This window comes from Panthera tigris, chromosome A2 (assembly GCF_018350195.1).
Source record: "Panthera tigris isolate Pti1 chromosome A2, P.tigris_Pti1_mat1.1, whole genome shotgun sequence".
Lineage (NCBI taxonomy): Eukaryota > Metazoa > Chordata > Mammalia > Carnivora > Felidae > Panthera > Panthera tigris.
The window spans coordinates 11,944,057-11,961,506 of record NC_056661.1 but is presented as its reverse complement, the minus strand read 5'-3'; the positions used below and the strand labels follow the sequence as shown (position 1 = coordinate 11,961,506).

Genomic DNA, 17,450 nt, shown 5'->3' with positions numbered 1-17,450 from the left:
CTGTCAGCACAGAGCCAGATTGGGGGCTCGAACTCACGAATGGTGAGATCATGACCTGAGCCACCCAGGTGCCCCAGGAGTCCTAGATTTTTATAAGGAGAGGTGGAGGGGTTGGTTTGCTGCAGGAAAGCAGGCAGAGAGCAGACAGAGAGCACGTGATCAGGGTGTGGAGCGGGATGGGGCTGGGTCTGTGTTCAGCACAGGATCTGAGGTTCTCAGGCAGGAAAGGGGATGCGTGGGGTTTGGGCTTTTCTGGTCTGGCAGTTGGAATGTTCCGGTCATTGCAAAACACCTTCCTCAATGCTTAGAGAAAGTGTGATAAGAGATAAGCATAATGGGTTTTAGTGTGTGAGTTAAGCCGTCTTGTCTCTTTCTGGTTTTAACTTGGTTGAGCAAGAGGGCCCCATAACCGGAGGTCTGGAATCTGTTGAGTGTTTCTTGGACAGCATATATGATGACTTTTGAGAAATATTTGATTAATATTAAATATAAATGTATGAATATAAATTTAAAATGTACTTATAAATACTTTATACATACAAAATAAATATATGAATATTTATAAATAGTTACATAAAGTTTATATAAGTTATGCAATTTGTATATAGATAAAGGAGGTAGTTGGGGTTTATGGGCTTTTTTGGATTGGTTGATATGCACATGGAAGATATGCTCCCAGATGAGTTGTTTGCTATCTCTAGAAATTGTCTAGTCTCTCCAGGATCAGCAAGGCCCCAGCTGTCAACACATCAGAAAATAAAAAGGCACGACTAATACAAAATACCAATGCAAATCCAGTAACTGCTGACTGTTTACTAAAAGGTGATGTGTGTCAACTGTGGTTTTAACTCCTTGTAAATAGAGCAGAACACTTACATCTTTGTAACCAATTACAGGCTACCCGCAGGCATTCTGGGCCTTTTCTTTGTTCAATAGTAAACTGAGCTAATTCTGTATTTAGGAATTGGCATGTTCTTTGGGTTTTGATTTTTGTTTTTCCAACACTTCCAAGTTCCCAGACAGTGAATCCAGGTATAGGAAGGCTCTGTCCTTATCCTTGACCTTCCTTGAATAATTTCTCTCCAGGACGGTGGAAACAGAATTTATGGGAATCATTTAGAAGGCAGCATTGCCCAATACCAGACATAAAAATGTTCTGACTTTGTGGTTACATAGGAGCCAACTGTGTTGTGTATGAGTAAGACCGCGTTGTTGTGCTGACCTCTAAAATAGGTCCTCAGAAAATACCGTTCTGATAGATGGATCTCCAAACTGAAAAAGCCGTCTTTTTTTTTTTTTAAGTTTAATCACAAAAAGCAAGAGGACTATAAAAGTCCCTCATTCCATTAGCAACCATATGGCAGTTTAACTTTGCAAAGTATTTTTGTATCCCTTTTTACATTATTAAACCTTTATTATGAAACATAATGCATATACGTAAGATGTATAAACAAACACGCACAATCAGTGGATGGTTATATGATAAATGTTCCCACATTTACAACCCAAGTGCAGTAAAAGGTGCTCTCGCCAGACCCAGAGGCCCCCACATAGTTCTCTCTCATCACATGGGTTAGTTCTCCAGACTTATCCAGTATCCTGAATTTCTGATAATCATGTACTGATTTTCTTTACAGTTTTCTACCCATGTATATATACACCCCTAAAGAATATAGTTTAGCTTTGCCATTAAAAAAAAATAACTCTTAGGGGCGCCTGGGTGTCTCAGTCAGTTGGACCTCCGACTTCAGCTCAGGTCATGATCTCTCGGTCCGTGAGTTCGAGCCCCACATCAGGCTCTGTGCTGACGGGTCGGAGCCTGGAACCTGCTTTGGATTCTGTGTCTCCCTCTTTCTCTGCTCCTCCCCTACTCATGCTCTGTCTCTTTCTCTCTCTCAAAAAATAAATAAAAACATTAAAAATTAAAAAACCCAACTCTATTGATGTATAGTTTACTTAAAATGACCTCATCTTAAGGTATATACATATTTATACATGTATGTATAGGTTAGGGTTAGGGGCAGAGGGAGAGAGAGAGAATCCCAAGTAGGCTTTGCACTGACAGTGCTTGATCTCACGACTCTGGGATCATGGCCTGAGCCGAGATCAAGAGTCGGATGCTAAATCCACTGAGCCACCCAGGCGCCCCCTTAAGTTATATATTTTGATGAGTTTGGCACAGAACCTTCACCACAATCAAGATATAGAATATTTCCATATTTCCAGACAACTATATTCTATTTTCTGTTGTTATAGGTAGCTCTGTATAGATGAGGCCTACAGTAAGCTAGTATTTTTGGTCTGATTCATTCAACATGCTTGCTTGTATGTATGTATGTACGTACTTTAGAGAGAGAGTGTGTGTGAGCAGGGGAGAAGGGCAGAAGGAGAGAGAGAGAATCTGAAGCAGGCCTCATGCTCAGCGTGGAAGGTTGTGGATCCTACAACCCTGGGATCATGACCTGAGCCGAAATCAAGAGTCAGACACTCAACCGACTGAGCCAGCCAGGTGCCCCTCAACATGCTTTTAAGAATCATTCATGTTGTTGCATGGGTCAGGAATTCACTCCTTTTACATTGCTCAGTGGTGTTCCATTGTGTGGATATTATGATTTGTTTATCCATTCACGAATTGATGCCATTTTAGCTATTTCAGCCTTGAGGCTATTAAAAGTAAAACTGCTAAGAATATTAGTGTTTCACATTTTTTAACTTTTTCTCCACAAATTTCAAATTGAAAAAATTTATTTATTTTTTAACGTTTATTCATTTTTGAGAGACAGAGTGCGAGCAGAGGAGGGACAGAGAGAGAGGGAGACTCAGAATTTAAAGCAGGGTCCAGGCTCTGAGCTGTCAGCATAGAGCTCAACACGGGGCTCGAACCCACAAACCACGAGATCATGACCTGAGCTGAAGTCAGATGCTTAACCAACTGAGCCACCCAGGTGCCCCATCAAACTGAAAACATTTAGATCTACAGAAAGGTTGTAGGAATAGCGCAATGAACCTGTGTGCCCTTTGTCTAGCTTCACCATTTATCAACTCTGTGATATATTTACTTTACAGAGTTATCTATCTATCTATCCATCTATCTATCTATCTGTCCATGTGTCCATCTATCTATCTATCTATCATCTATCATCTACCTACCTCACATATACTCTTCATTTCTCTTCCATTTGAGAGTGGGTTGCACAAATTGTTTTTGAATAATTGCTTTAGCTTCTGAGGAGATAATTTATGTAATCTTGTGTGGGTTTTTTTCCATCAGAATAAAATATGAAAGACTCATCCAAGCTGCTGTATACAGCACTTGTTGGCTCATCTTCATTGATTTATGTTTTCTGGTTTTCCATCATATGGATATACTGCAACTTATTCTTCTATTCTATTTGATTATTCTCAATTTTGGCCATTACGAAAGATTGTGATGAGCATTCTTGAACACACCTCCCGTGCAAATAAGCACACAGCTGTGTTTCATATACACCTACAAGTGCAACTCCAAGGGTATGTGTGTTCTCAGCTTTGACGTCTGTGCTCAACTGTTTTCTAGAATTACTGCACCATTTTAAAAAAAAAAAATTTTAAATGTTTATTCATCTTTGAGAGACAGAGACAGAGCATGAGAGGGAAGGGGCAGAGAGAGGGAGACAAAGAATCTGAAGCTGGCTCCAGGCTCCTAGCTGTCAGCACAGAGCCCCACGCGGGGCTTGAACTCACGAACTGTGAGATCATGACCTAAGCCGAAATGGGACACTCAACCGACTGAGCCACCCAGGCGCCCTGAATTACTGCACCAATTTACACTCACGCCAGCAGTGTAGGAATGTTCCAGTCGCTCCGTATCTCCAGCAACACTTCCTAACGGACTTAAAGATTTGCCCCAATCTGATATGCATGTAATAAAATTCCCTTGTCATTTGGTTTGTGTTTTTCCCGATTACTAATAAATGTGAGCACTTTTTCCTATTTAAAAAATTATCAGGACTGCCTAGAAGCATGAGGAAACTCTCTGACATATACCACTATGGTCATAATTGTGTGAAATACGTATGCATGCAGCTAAAGATTACAATGCAATATGGAAAATAGGTGGTATGTTAGTTTCCTGGGGCTTTTTTGTAACAAAGTACGGCACACCGAGGGGCTCAAACAACAGAAGCTTATTGTCTCACAGTTTGGGAGGATAAAAGTTCCAGATCAAGGCATCAGCAGGTTGGTTCTTTCTGGGGCGGGAGGTGGGGGGTGTAAGGGAAGGATCTGTTGCTAGCATTTCTCCTGGCTTTTGTAGCATGCTGGCCATCTGCAGCGTTCCTTGCCTTGTAGAAGCATCACCTTGACCTCTGCCTTTATCCTCACATGGTATTCTCTTTGTGGACTAGTTCCCATGTTTTATAAGGACACCTGCCAGGTTGGATGAGGGGGCCCACCCTACTACCCCTCATATAATTTCCTCTTAACTGATTACATCTGCAATGACCCTATTTCCAAATAAAGTCCCATTCTGAGGTCTCGGAGGTTAGGGCTCTAACACATAAATTTTGGGGGGTGGGTAGAGGGTTACCATTCAACTCATAATAGATGGCGAGGCAACTTTTCTTTCCTTTCTTTCAAGTGCATAATGCTGATGTTGGTAACACAGCAGAGAATGATGGGGAAAACTGCTTGGTGTCAGAAAGGATTGATTTACATCCCAGCTATGCTTTTTATTAGCCTTGAGTTTTCACCATGCCAAGCTTTTCATCTACCCTGTGTTGAACAGTCGCTATCTTGGACAGTTTTTTGTGAAAATGAAATGGGATAGAATGTATAAAGAAAGGGCATTTTGGGGCATCTGGGTGGCTCAGTCGGTTGGGCATCTGACTTTGGCTCAGGTCACGATCTCGTGGTTCATGAGTTCGAGGACCACATTGGGCTCTGTGCTGACAGCTCGGAGCCTGGAGCCTGCTTCAGATTCTGTGTCTCCCTCTCTCTCTGACCTTCCCTGGCTCATGCTCTGTCTGTCTCTCTCTCTCTCTCAAAAATAAATAAACTAAAAAAAAAGAAACGTCATTTCATCGTATTTGACAAACAGGGCAGTCAGTAAATACCAACTCTCTTCCTTTGTCATTGCATTATACTCAACATTTTACAACTTTAAAATAATAGTTAATCAGCTAGCTAACTAGAGGAATGCATGAATGAATGCATGAATGAATGAATGAATGGTGCTGGGAAGTGACACCCGCCTCAGTAGCCAAGAAAAGAGTCACACAAGTGATTTCCTAAGGCCAAATGTCCACCACTTACTGTGCAAACCTGGGATGACTGTTTACACGAAGCTGTTAGAAGCAGAGAGGGGTGATGGTATGAGTATAGGGGTTTGGATCCAGTTCTGGGTTGTTTTGTGTCTTAACCACCTTGGGCGGAGATCAAGTTTGCAGGGGAAGCTCGGTGCCCGCTGCCTCTGCCCCAGGTGCCCGGGTCCCTTCCCCCATCAGATTACTTGATCACAGGCCATCTAGAGATCTTGGGGCCCCACACTGAGCCAGGAAGGAAGACAAATGTGGGAGGGTTGGGGACGAGGGGGTTTCCTTCTAAGGGCTGGGTAGAGTCACCCGACAGCCTGCAGGGCAGGGGCATCTCAGAGCTGAGTGAATTGTAGCCATGGCTGAAGCCAGGAACTTCCCAAACCCCAATGAGATTACCGCATTGAGAGCCAAACTCCCCCCGCAGCCGGGGAACACTGGTGAGTCAGGGAGCTGGGACCAGGGGCCCTTTTCCATGTCAGGTAGAGCTGGGTGCTGGGTTGCCCTGATTCCCTCACAGGTTGGAGGAAGGGAATATCAGGTTTGAGTCTTCCTGAGCCCCTTTTCAGCCCATCCGCCGTCACCGCCATGACTTCTTATACTAGAGAGATGGCCTTCTTTTTCCAGCCCTTTCTAAGTCCTCCCGTCTGGTAGGTAGTGAACCCAGAATACCCCGGGGATACGGCAGTTTCCTGAAGACTGTTTGAGGCATCTCAGGGGGTGAGAGAGTGTATATCCTTGGGGAGAGGGAGGCTTACCTGGTTTCCCCCAGGTCGATGGGGACAGACGTCCAAGGATAAGACCTGGAGATATCTCTGCCTGGCCGTGTCCCTGATCCTGCTTCTCATGTTCATTATCCTCTGTGTGGTTCTGCCCAAAGGTAAGGCATCTGGGCCAATGGGGACAGGGTGACCACAGGGAAGCAAGCACCTTGGCTCCTACCCTGCAAAGGCAGGTCTGCAGGGCTGGTGCAGGGGTGGCCGGTCTGTGTCCCTAGTGGGATCATAATGGCAACAGAATGGAGCTCACTCCCCCACCAGTCTAACAGGCTGGGGGGCCTGCATGGGCCCAAGTCAGTCTGAGTTGTTGGTGAGTGTCTTCCCAAAGCTCATCCCCCAACTGGACTCGAACTCCAGCCTCCCTGCTAAAAGTATACACCTGAACAAAGGTCCTGTCTTGCCACTTACTAGCTGGATGCTTTAGACAAGGACCTTTACCTCTCTGGGCCTCAGTTTCCTCATCTGAAAAATGGGCGGGGCATTTCAGAGCCCCAGAATGCCTTGCTCTGGGAACGGGAGAAAGTCTTGGCCCCTTGGGGTTTGAGGAACATGGAGAGACCCCAGGAAGGTTCTGGGGTCCAGAACACTTACTTGCACCTCTCCCCAGTCTTGAAGAGGACACAGCAGGTGCAGAAGGAAGTCATTCAACTGAATGAAAAAGGTGAGTGGGGTTCAACATGGTCGGCCTCCTGCCTCTCCACCATATCTCCTCCCTCTGCCAAGACCTTGACCAGCCCTTTCTTTTTGGGCCTCCCAGTGATGCAGGGACTGGGGCATGCTAGGCACGACCTGGACTTCATTCGGGGTGAAATGTTCCGGCAAATGAAGGCTGTACTGGCAGGCAATGGTAAGGAGTGGGGGAGGTGAGGTGAGAGGGAGGGGTTGTGCTCCCGTCACAGCACCTGTAACAGTGGTGGGGCTTCTGGCAAGTGGCTCTCAGAGGGGCACCCCGATGCCAATGGCTCCTCAGATCTTTTCAGAAAGTTCAAGTGACATGATCAGATCACACTTAGAGTGGAGGGCTCCCAGGAAAACAAGACTTTTGAGACAGCCAGATCTGGTCTAGGCTTGTGGTTGTGCATGACCTTGGGCAGCCCATTTAAACCACTCTGAGCTTCAGTTTCCTCAGCTGTAAAGTGGGGGGAAATTAACACTATCTTCTTTAAGACAGTCAGGATCTGGAGCCTCCACTCTTAAAAACCACACTAGTGTGTTACAAAATGTGGTCAGTCCTTACCAGCAGGTTAGAAGTACCTGGAGAACTTGCCACAGTGTAAATTTCTGGGCCCCAAGCAAACAACACTACTGGATCGAATGCTGCTGGAGGGAGTGTTCTTGGTGCTACATACTTTTTATATAACTTTTGCGTGAGTGGATGAGATGCGGTATATGTACATTTAGTTCTTATTATTCATGTAGCTATGTTTTATGTGGTCCCTGCAAATGATGGATTGGCGAATACTGAATCATTGCAGAAATAACAGTATTAGTTTTACTTGACCCCCTGGTCATAACATTTTGTCAACTGATCAATACATAACCTTGTTTTTGTGTGTTTCTGTATAAATGTAAAGTTTGTTTATTTTTATTTTTTATTAAAATATTTTTTAATGTTTATTTATTTTTGAGAGAGACAGAGAGATAGAGAGCGAGTGGGGGAGGGGCAGAGAGAGACGGAGACACAGAATCCTAAGCAGGCTCCATGCTCCGAGCTGCCAGCACAGAATCTGACAGGGGGCTCCAACTATGAGATCATGACCTGAGCCGAAGTCAGACACTTAACCGACTGAGCCACCCAGGCGCCCCTAAAGTTTATTTATTTTGAGGAAGAGAGAGAGGAAGAGAGAGAATCCCAAGCAGGCTCTGTGCTTTCAACACTGAGTCTGACCTGTGGCTTGATCCCAAGAACTATGAGATGATGGCCTGAGTCAAAATCAAGAGACGGATGCTTAACCAACCGAGCCACCAGGCTCACCTGTTTAAATATATTTAATAAATATCGTTTCATTAACATTGAACTCATGGCTAACAGCACTATAACTCATGCCTGAAGTAAGCTTACCTAACGCGCACGCATTTTCTCTGTAAGGCACGTCTCAGCCTTCTTGTGCATGTAGGAACACTGACAGTGCTTTAGCACGACTCTTGAGGGCCTTTGTAAACAGCAAAATCGCCTACAGAAGGCATAAAAACATGAAGCGCGTGACACGAAATGGCCCACCAAAGGCGAACTTGCTTATGGTATGAGAAAAGAAACAGCAAGGCAGAACTTGCCTTATTCTGTCTGACTCCAGCTTTTTGCCACTCTGTGCAGGTCTGTGAGTGACAAGGAAAACCTCACAAGTATTGATTTGGGGGTTACGAATCAATGTTAACAAGTAGGTGAATTTGCAAATACGGAGCCTGCAAATAACAAAGATCCACTGTGTGTGTGTGTGTGTGTGTGTGTGTGCGTTCACTAACTGGATATAGATGAATGCAGTGAGAATTCTCTGTATCACTCCTGAGCCCTCGCTGCCGAGTTCCCACCTAACTCCCAGGAACCACTGTAGTTATATTGTATAGTTTTTCTTCAGAGCACAGTTTCTTCAACTGTGCACCATTGATGTTTGGGGCTGAATCATTCTTCCAGTGGGGGGAAACTGTCCTGTGTAATGCAGCATCCCTGGCCTTGACCCACCTGATGGGATAACCCTCTGTGAGTTATGACAACCAAAAAAGGTCTCCAGGTGTTGGCCATTGTCCCCTGGGGAAAGAATCACTTTCCCCACAAAGGAGACCACTGCTCTAGAGTTTCTTTAAGCAAATGAGGAATGTCAAAACCTATGTCCCTCTATTTTACACTAAAGTAGGATATTATTCACACTGTTCCTTGAGTTCCTTTTCCCCATCTCATAGGCTATCTATAGCATTTTCCTATTTCCATCTGATGAGGTTCAATAATGGGGGGTGCCATCTTACCAGGTAGTGAGCTTCCAACTGTTGGGTGTGTTCAAGTGGAGACCACTGGGAATGTGACCAGGGGGTGATGGGGGACACACCCCTTCACCGGATGGGAAACTGGATATGCCAGCTTGGCTAATGGCTCCATTCTCACAGAATCCTCATGTGAGCCTTGCCCCCTGGACTGGAAGTTCTTTCAGGGCTCCTGCTACTTTTTCTCCCTGGACAACCTCACCTGGACCCAGGCTAATGATTCTTGTGCCCAGAAGCAAGCTCACCTGGTTATCATCAACAGCCGAGCAGAACAGGTGGGAAACGGAAGGTAGAATCTTAGCAGGTTGGGAGAGGGATTATAAAAGAATTTCGGGGTTCATATTTCCGTCCCCTTTGGGGTCTAGCACAATACTCCTAGTATGGTCTTCAAGACCTGCTTCATCTTGCTTCAACCCAAGCTCACTGCTGTGACATGTGGGGAATGGACCCTGTGCACTGAGGTCCTGCCTCCAAGCTCTGATTCATGTAGGTCCCTCGGTTTGCAGTGCCCTTACTCTTGCTGTGTGGAGAACTCCTACTCACCTGTCAAAACCCCAATACAAACATCCCTTCTCCATATTCTCTCATGACATCATCAGAGACCTTCACCACAGAACTTCACACTGCATCAGGGTTGTAAGTATGGGGCTGGATCTAAATAATATCTGGCTCTCCTGGTCCAGAAGCAAGGCTTGGCCCGAAGAAACGCATCAAGAGTGTCTTTTGAGCTGGGTTTCCAGCCAGAGATATTCCTACAGCCTAAGATCAAACCTTGCTCTGGTATGCATTGACCTTAAAAAACAGTCACAACCAATATTTGTCCAGTGCTTCTTTCTAGGTGCACGTACCTCACACAGTCTATTCTTTTGATCTTGAGAATATGCTATGAAGTGGAGATTCTATTCTTTCCATTATACAGATGAAGAAACCAAGGGGTGGATTAAATGTCTGAGGCCATACGATATGCACATAGTAGGTCTGGAGTTCGCATTAGGATAGAAAGTGCTGTGCGTGGCTGCCTCTGTCTGCTTGCCCACCCAAAATCCCCTCTACACCTTAGCCCTCCTCCGGTCCCCGGACACTCCAACCTCTGTCCTTTCAGCTCTGATGGAATTTTACCTCGCAGTGTGCCTTCTCCCATCTAGGACTTCCTGACATCAACTGAGCAGGTGACATCCTGGATAGGCCTCTTCAAAGAGGGCCAGAAAGGAAACCACAGGTGGATGGATGGCTCAACCCCCACCTACACGTGAGTCTCCCTGTCTGTGATGCAGATGTCCCTAACCACCCAAGACAGTCTTCCCCTAAGATACTGGCAGGGCTTTTAAAGAGAGATTTTATGACCACTCAGGATGTTCCCCTGTCATTCATTCACTATTTACCTGAAGCAACTCCCCAAACACAAGCCCTTTCTATCATAGCAGCTATTGTTATTTTATTACTTGGGAATGGTGTTCCCATTTAAAATGATTGAGAAACAGTAGATTCAATGCCAAACTGGTCCTGTGTTGCAGGACTTCTCAGAGCCTTGGATGTGCCTATTCAGGAGTATAATAACGTAGCATTTGCCAACTGTATGAGTTTCCTATAGTCGCTGTAGCAAAGAGCCACAAACTGGGAGGTGAAAACAACAGAAACTTATTCTCTCACAGTTATGGAGGCCAGAGTCCCAAACCAATATGTCAGCAGGACTACACTCCCTCCAATGCCTGTAGGGGAGGATCTTTTCCTGCCTCTTCCAGCTTCTGGTGGCTCCAGTTGTTCCTTGGCTCATGGGCCCATCACTCCAATCTCTGCCTCTGTGGTCACATACCCTTCTCCTCTCCCCTGTGTCTTCTCTCTTCTGTCCCTTATAAGGACACTTATAATTGGATTGAGGCTCACTCAGTCAATCCAGGATGATCCCCTCAGCATCCTTCACTTAAGTTAATCTGCAAAGACCTCTTTCCCAAGTAAGGTCACACTCACAGATATCTGGGGTTAGAATGTGGGCATATCTTTTCAATGGGGACAACACTGAACCCACTATACCTTCCTGGCAGTTACCTGCCTTCTCACACTCTTTGCTTTTGGACATTTCCATCTGCCAGCATCACCCTTCCCTGTCTGGCAAACTGCTCTGGATGGGTCCAGGCCCAGGGCATAATTAATCACCTTGGCAAACTCACCTGCCGTCTGAGCACGTACCATATACCTTACATTCCCTGGTCATCACATCCTCAGAATGTGCTCCCATTTTGCAAAAGAGGAAAACAGAGGCTCGGATATTAAGACTGTTGCCCTGGTCACATAGATGACAGGTGGCCGAGCTAGAAGTTGGACAGGGTGAATCTGGCATCAGGGTGAATGGACCTCAGAGAAGGGGAGAGGGTCAGCGAGATGAAGGAGTCAGAGAAAGTGGCCCCAGAACTTGGAGACTCCCCTGAAGACTGTTTCCTGTTGCTACTCCCATTTGAGCTCAGTCTCTCCACTTGGGAAAAAAAAATGGGAAGGGGTTGACCAGATGACTACTGTAAGATGGGCTCAATAAATGATTCCCACTTGGGGCCTCAAGAACCTTAGGGCCAGACCCTCACTCATAGAGAGCAGGGTAGGGGCTCAGGCACTGGCCCATCTACTCAGGAATTTGTGGGCATCTCTTGACAGTAACTGGGAGTCTGAGAAGCTACATGATAATGGAACTGCCCCCGCCTGCATGATGATACACAGCCATGGATACTGGAGCAACTTCTCTTGTGAATCAGGGAGATTTGCTTTCATTTGTGAGAGGCGACAGAACTGCTAACCAAGCCCTTATACCGCACTTCCTGGGACTGACGCAGAACCCTTGATATACAGCCTCAAGCCCTATCCCTGCCTTCTCTGGGTTCTGAGTTCACAGAGGCAACAATAGAGGACATTTCTCCAAAGCCTAGTGTCCTTTTCTTGGCATTGGGCTTGCTCACCCTTTACTTCCTTTCCCGATTTCTGCTGAGTGGAATGTTCCAGAAGCAGTCCTGGGCCCATCCCTGCAGGAGAATAGTAATTCTTAACTTCCATTAAATCCAGGCTTGGCCACGATCTTGCTTGAGCCAATGAAATGTGATGGGAATTGACATGTGCCACGTTAAGCAGGAATCTTAAGAGCCTTGTGTGGTTCTGCCATCTTCATTTTGCCCTTGTCAGAAGACCACCTCTCCCTACAAAGGACAGCTCCTTCAAATATGGTCCTGCAGTGAAGAAGATCCCCTTCAGGCAGAGCTTCTGCTGACCCATAAACATGACCAAGAAGTGAATTTTTTTGTGGTTATTGGCCACTAAGATTTTGAGGTCACCAGTTGTTACCGCAGCATACTAAACTTATGCTGACTGATACAGGGGATGAAGTTCCATTTCATAAAACCCCAAGATCTAGGGCTTTCTTCCAACACAAAAAGCCTAAAGCTTGTGGATACAGGGCGATTGGGTCCCTCACATTCATTCAACATTACCATTACCTCAGCCAGCCTCTCCAGCTTCCTCTTCAGCATCTCCCTCCAGGCCAGTCTCCTCTCTGGTTCCCAGTGAGATTGTTCTAAGACATTTCCAAAGCCCCTTCACCATCTGGCCACTTCCCTTTCTTCATGCCCCTCACACCTCCATGTGTTTGCTCTTGTAGTTTTCTTTGCCTGGAATGCTCCCTGCCCCTGGCTTCCTGTGGGACATTTCCTCATCCTTCACTGGGCCCAAATCAACTGGTACCATCTGCATGGGCTACTCAAGAGTCTGACTCTTGCTTTCCTCTCAGAGACCTTTATTAACTTTGTGATTATGATTTATGTTGTACAATGCAGTGGATTCTTAACCCATTAAAAAAAAATCCTTCAATCCCTTAACTGTGTCTTGCCATTTCTGTTAATTCCAAAACCTATGTCAGTTTCCTCCACATTTGTAAGCCTGGATTCTTGAGACCAAGATCTGTCAGAAAGTACAGGCATCAGGCATTAGGATTAGGCATGGCCATTCCCTGCACCTGGCCCAGGCTCTCTTCCTTATACGTGTGTCACTCATGGCTAGATAGTCATGGCACAAGAAAGTTAAGATCTGTCAGAATAATTGTTCTCCAACAAGTTTCATTTTGAATTGGCCAAAATAGCAATTTGGTCTGGTCCCTGCCATCTCTCTCGTCAGAATCTGAAACTGTATGGGGATGAGATACATGCCTGTATCCCTGCTGCAGAGAAGAGAAAGATAAAATGTGATTCTCTTCCAGGACCATGGAGATGAGTGGTCAGAAACTAGGAGTGGCCTCTTGTTCTTCAGAAAGTGTAGCTGAAGTTCAGCTATTAGAAAAATGCAGTCGCCAGGTTGACCAGATGTCTCACAATGATTTGGCGAAGGGGACCAAACCATGTGCTCTCTCTGGATGCATTTTGCAACTGATTCATTCAATAAAAACTCACAAGTACCTATAATATGCCAGAGACAGTGATTAAGAACCAGGGTGGACACACCTGTCACCAGGTTGCCTTGATGGGGCTTTGTAGTTTATGGCAGAGGGGGAGCTGATAGAACAGGGGTAGAGAGCAAGACGGAGTCACTCATGTCAAGCAGTAACTTATGTCAAGCAGGAACACACGCAGCTAAAGACATACACCGAAACCAGCACAAGCTGATGGCATCCAGAACTGGTAACCTGCAGAGCCAAAAGAGGTCTGCTGAGGCCCAAGACTGATTCAGCTCTTTTTCAAAAGGGAGTATCCGGGCGCCTGGGTGGCTCAGTCGGTTAAGCGTCCGACTTCGGCTCAGGTCATGATCTCACAGTCTGTGAGTTCGGGCCCCGGGTCGGGCTCTGTGCTGACAGCTCAGAGCCTGGAGCCTGCTTCGGATTCTGTGTTTCCCTCTCTCTCTCTGCCCCTTCCCTGCTCATGCTCTGTCTCTCTCTGTCTCAGAAATAAATAAACATAAAAAAAAAGAAATACTCTAGGTATTTCTTAAAAAAAAAGGGGGGGGAGTATCTTTGCAGCAAACTGTCAGAGTCTCCAGATGCTGCCCCTTTCACATCTAACCGCATTGAAAAGGCGACTGCCCACAAAAGGTCTGCCCGATGTTCAGAGATCATCCTCCAGCACTTGAACATAATAACATAACATGTGCCGGGAGCGGACCCAGACCAGACTGAAGCCTCATCCCAGCTGTGCACTCACGGACTGACCTCGCATTTGCTTTGTTGACTTCTTACCCCTTGCGGTGCCTTGTTAGTTGTGTGACTTTGTCTTGCACTTTGCTTCATGTGACGTGAGTGAAGCCAAGTTAAACACGTAGTAAAATGTCACCGAGTTTGGAATCCTGAGCCTGCTTTACAATTACGTTAACCTTGCCGTATGGCTGAACAAAGCAGACCCCGTGGGGACACACACAACGTGTGTACGTGCCTCCATAGAGTGCTCGCGACGGGGGGGTCTGAACAAGCAACAGTGGGACCTGATCCTCACTGGGGAAGGATCCAAATCCAGGAAAATAATTTCATCGCAGCCCCCCCTGACTCTGAGAGAACATCCGTTTATTTGTTGACTCCGATGCTACAGCCAGCCCAAGAAAGTAGCATTTTGCTCGTGTGGACTCTTTAACTCATATTTGCATAAACTAGTTTCTCCCCCTGAGAAGGTAAACACCAGAAGGAACCGCATCTTGCTTGCTCTGTGTTTGAATTTCTAGAGCCTGGAACGCAGAAATCTCTCAATAACGTTTGGTGAATGAACGGATGGATAAGTTCCAAAGGCATGGGGCAAGGTAGGCCAACAGTGAGCTGCCTCCATTCCCTCTGGCCACAGTCCTACAGGGCTCCCCTGAGTGACAAAATAATAACATGTGCTAAGTGCCAGACAGTTTTTACGTTAGGCAGATGCTATTACTATTAGCTTCCCCGTCTTCAGACAGAGAATCGGAGAGGTGAGGTCATTCCCAGGATTTCCACCTGAGTCGGTCTGATGTGAATCAGTGCCCTGAGGCACAAGGGCTACCAAAGTTACCACACACAAGATCTGTCCTTGCCTATTAATCTGTGTTTAAGAACCTGAAGACAACTGAACAGTTCGCACTGGTGGCCAGCTAGTCTTTGTTGAAAGAAGTAAACGACAAGCCCCAGGAATTTGCTGGAAGCCATGTCTTGGGGTAGCAGGCGATTAGAAGCATTGTCTCAACCCACCAACCCTAGCCTCATCCCATGCGTTTAGAGCTCATCAGCCAAGGCCCCTGGACACACTTCCTGGAGGACGCAGAGAGGTGAACAGAATTAAGGTCATCAGGAGTCGGTCGATGGCATTAAAGAACACGCTGGGACCCCTTCCCTGCACAGCCTGCCAAACCCCCTCGCATACCAATCCCTGGAAGCCAAGATAGGGCTCATTACTGAAAGAGTCACAGGACTTCAAGTGACACCTGGGGACTCGTTAAAAGTTGGCTCACAATTCCCCACCCTCCACTTCATTTGTGGAAATTAAAGAGTCCCTGTGGATCAGCCACAGCGCTGCAGGCAGATGAGATCTGATGCACAGCCCAGGGCTAAGGTGGAGACAGGGCCAGGGATTCACCCCCCTCTGGAGAACTGGTCCCCAGATAGTTTTCCGACTTAGACTCAAGCCCAAAGCTGGCCATTTGATTAACATCAAAGACAGAAGTGGCAACTGAGGTGACATTCTCTTCCCCCAAGCCACAGGATTCCCAGAGCTGCAAACAGCCGAATGCTACAACATGCACACTGGGCCCCCGGGCAGCAGAACCCAAGCGTGCAAAGCACCTGCTGCCGGGCGTGGCCGCTGTGATCGCTCCGCGCTGCTGACCATGCGGGTGGGGGTGTCCAGAGCTCCGGGGGCGGCTGACAATTCTACTTCTGCAGCAGGCTCACTGCAGTTATGGGTATTACCTGGCCAACACCGCCCCTCCTTCCCCACTACACTGGCAGTCCTGAGAGGTCAGGACCAATCTGAACTTGCTTAGCATTGTGTCCCCCCCCAGCCGGGCACCTAATAGGTGTTCAATAAAACTGGCTGAGAGAACAAACTACCCTCTCACTACAACCCTATGGGAAGTCCGTGTGCTGCAAGGTCCCCCTGAGGTGTGAATGGCTATTCCCCAATTTATCTGAAATTCACTGACATCACAGCCAGTCTCCCTCTTGTAAACTGTGTGTCGTCTAATGCCTGTTGGGGTTATGGGGTAACGTACTCTGTAATCTGATCCCCACCTGCCATTTTAGGCCATTTTGAGCCACTCACCCCTCTTGCTGCCCAAGACTCTGTCATGTCAGCCTTACTCTGTTCCTTGGATGGACAATCATCTTTTTGCCTCAGGTCCTTTGGACATGCTGCTCCTTCTGCCTGGTGTACCCTTTCCTCTCATTCTGCCCCTGGAACAAATGTCGCAGCTGAAATGTCACTTTATCCACGAACCCGCTCCCCTATGCCCACCTCTACCCTCCCTACTCTCTGTGGGTTGGTATTTGGGCTCCTACAGCCAACCGCCTTCCTTCCCTCAAACTCCTCACCCTCTCGTCTCCATTCAGTTATCCATCATCCACCCTCGCCCTTCTACTGTAATGTTCACAGGAGCAGGTATGTCAGTCACGGTGGGCTCCCTGGCGAAGGGCTCAGGCATTGCATACACAGCTGTTGGACACATGCTGGCTGGGGCTGGACTTCCTCTGAGCTGGAGATAAGAGTTACCTCGTGCACAGTCTTTGGGTACCGAGGCCGGACATGCTTATCAAACTAAGCAGCTGGTGTGCCCTGTTCCGACTTTACCCAGTTATCAAAGAGCAGATCAAGCATGAGGCGGCTTCCTCCCCCCATGCACCGTGAGGGGATGAGGGGGGACTTCTTAAGCAAGACGATGACCAAGGATTTGAAGACTTCTTCAGCTTGACTTCACTGGGCAATCCGCAGTGGGAGTTTTGTCCTATAAACACTCACGGTGTCCCTGGTTTGTGCTACAGATGGAAAGTGACTGGACCCGAGCTCCACCTCTAAGAGCAACTGGACAGGAGGGAGAGACAAGCGAGCGCTGAGGTCATTCAAATCTGGGAGATAAATGCCATGATGATACAACCGACTCCCAGGACGCCACAGCCCCCCGACCTCCCTGAGAGCCATCGAGGTACCAAGAGCCAGGAAGGAAAGCCACTGACAGTGAACTCACCACCAACACTAGAGGGCGCCGTCCTGTACTTGTGTCTGGGCTCAGGTGGAAGACACAGGGGCGCGGTGCGGTGGAGGGAAGCAGGTGCAGGGCGCTACTCTTGGGGACAGGCTGGGTCTGAGCCACCTCTCCGTCTGCAGCTGTGAGCAAAGACTGACACCAGCAAGGGCTGATGGTCGTCTGGGGGACAGAGCCACTTGAACAATGCTCCTCGGTCACCCCTGCTCAGACCCGGTGGCGAGACCCAGAA

At 47.1% G+C, this 17,450-nt stretch overlaps 1 protein-coding gene across 1 annotated transcript; it reads left to right on the top strand.

Moving 5' to 3' along the window:
• Positions 1-5,504: 5,504 nt before the first annotated feature.
• Positions 5,505-12,889, top strand: CLEC4O (C-type lectin domain family 4 member O). The gene is made up of 7 exons (XM_007088331.2): positions 5,505-5,731; positions 6,064-6,171; positions 6,678-6,731; positions 6,828-6,917; positions 9,170-9,321; positions 10,192-10,295; positions 11,693-12,889. The coding sequence occupies exons 1-7, from the start codon at positions 5,650-5,652 to the stop codon at positions 11,829-11,831; spliced, it is 729 nt and encodes a 242-aa protein (XP_007088393.1). The 5' UTR covers positions 5,505-5,649; the 3' UTR covers positions 11,832-12,889.
• The last annotated feature ends 4,561 nt before the right edge of the window (positions 12,890-17,450 follow it).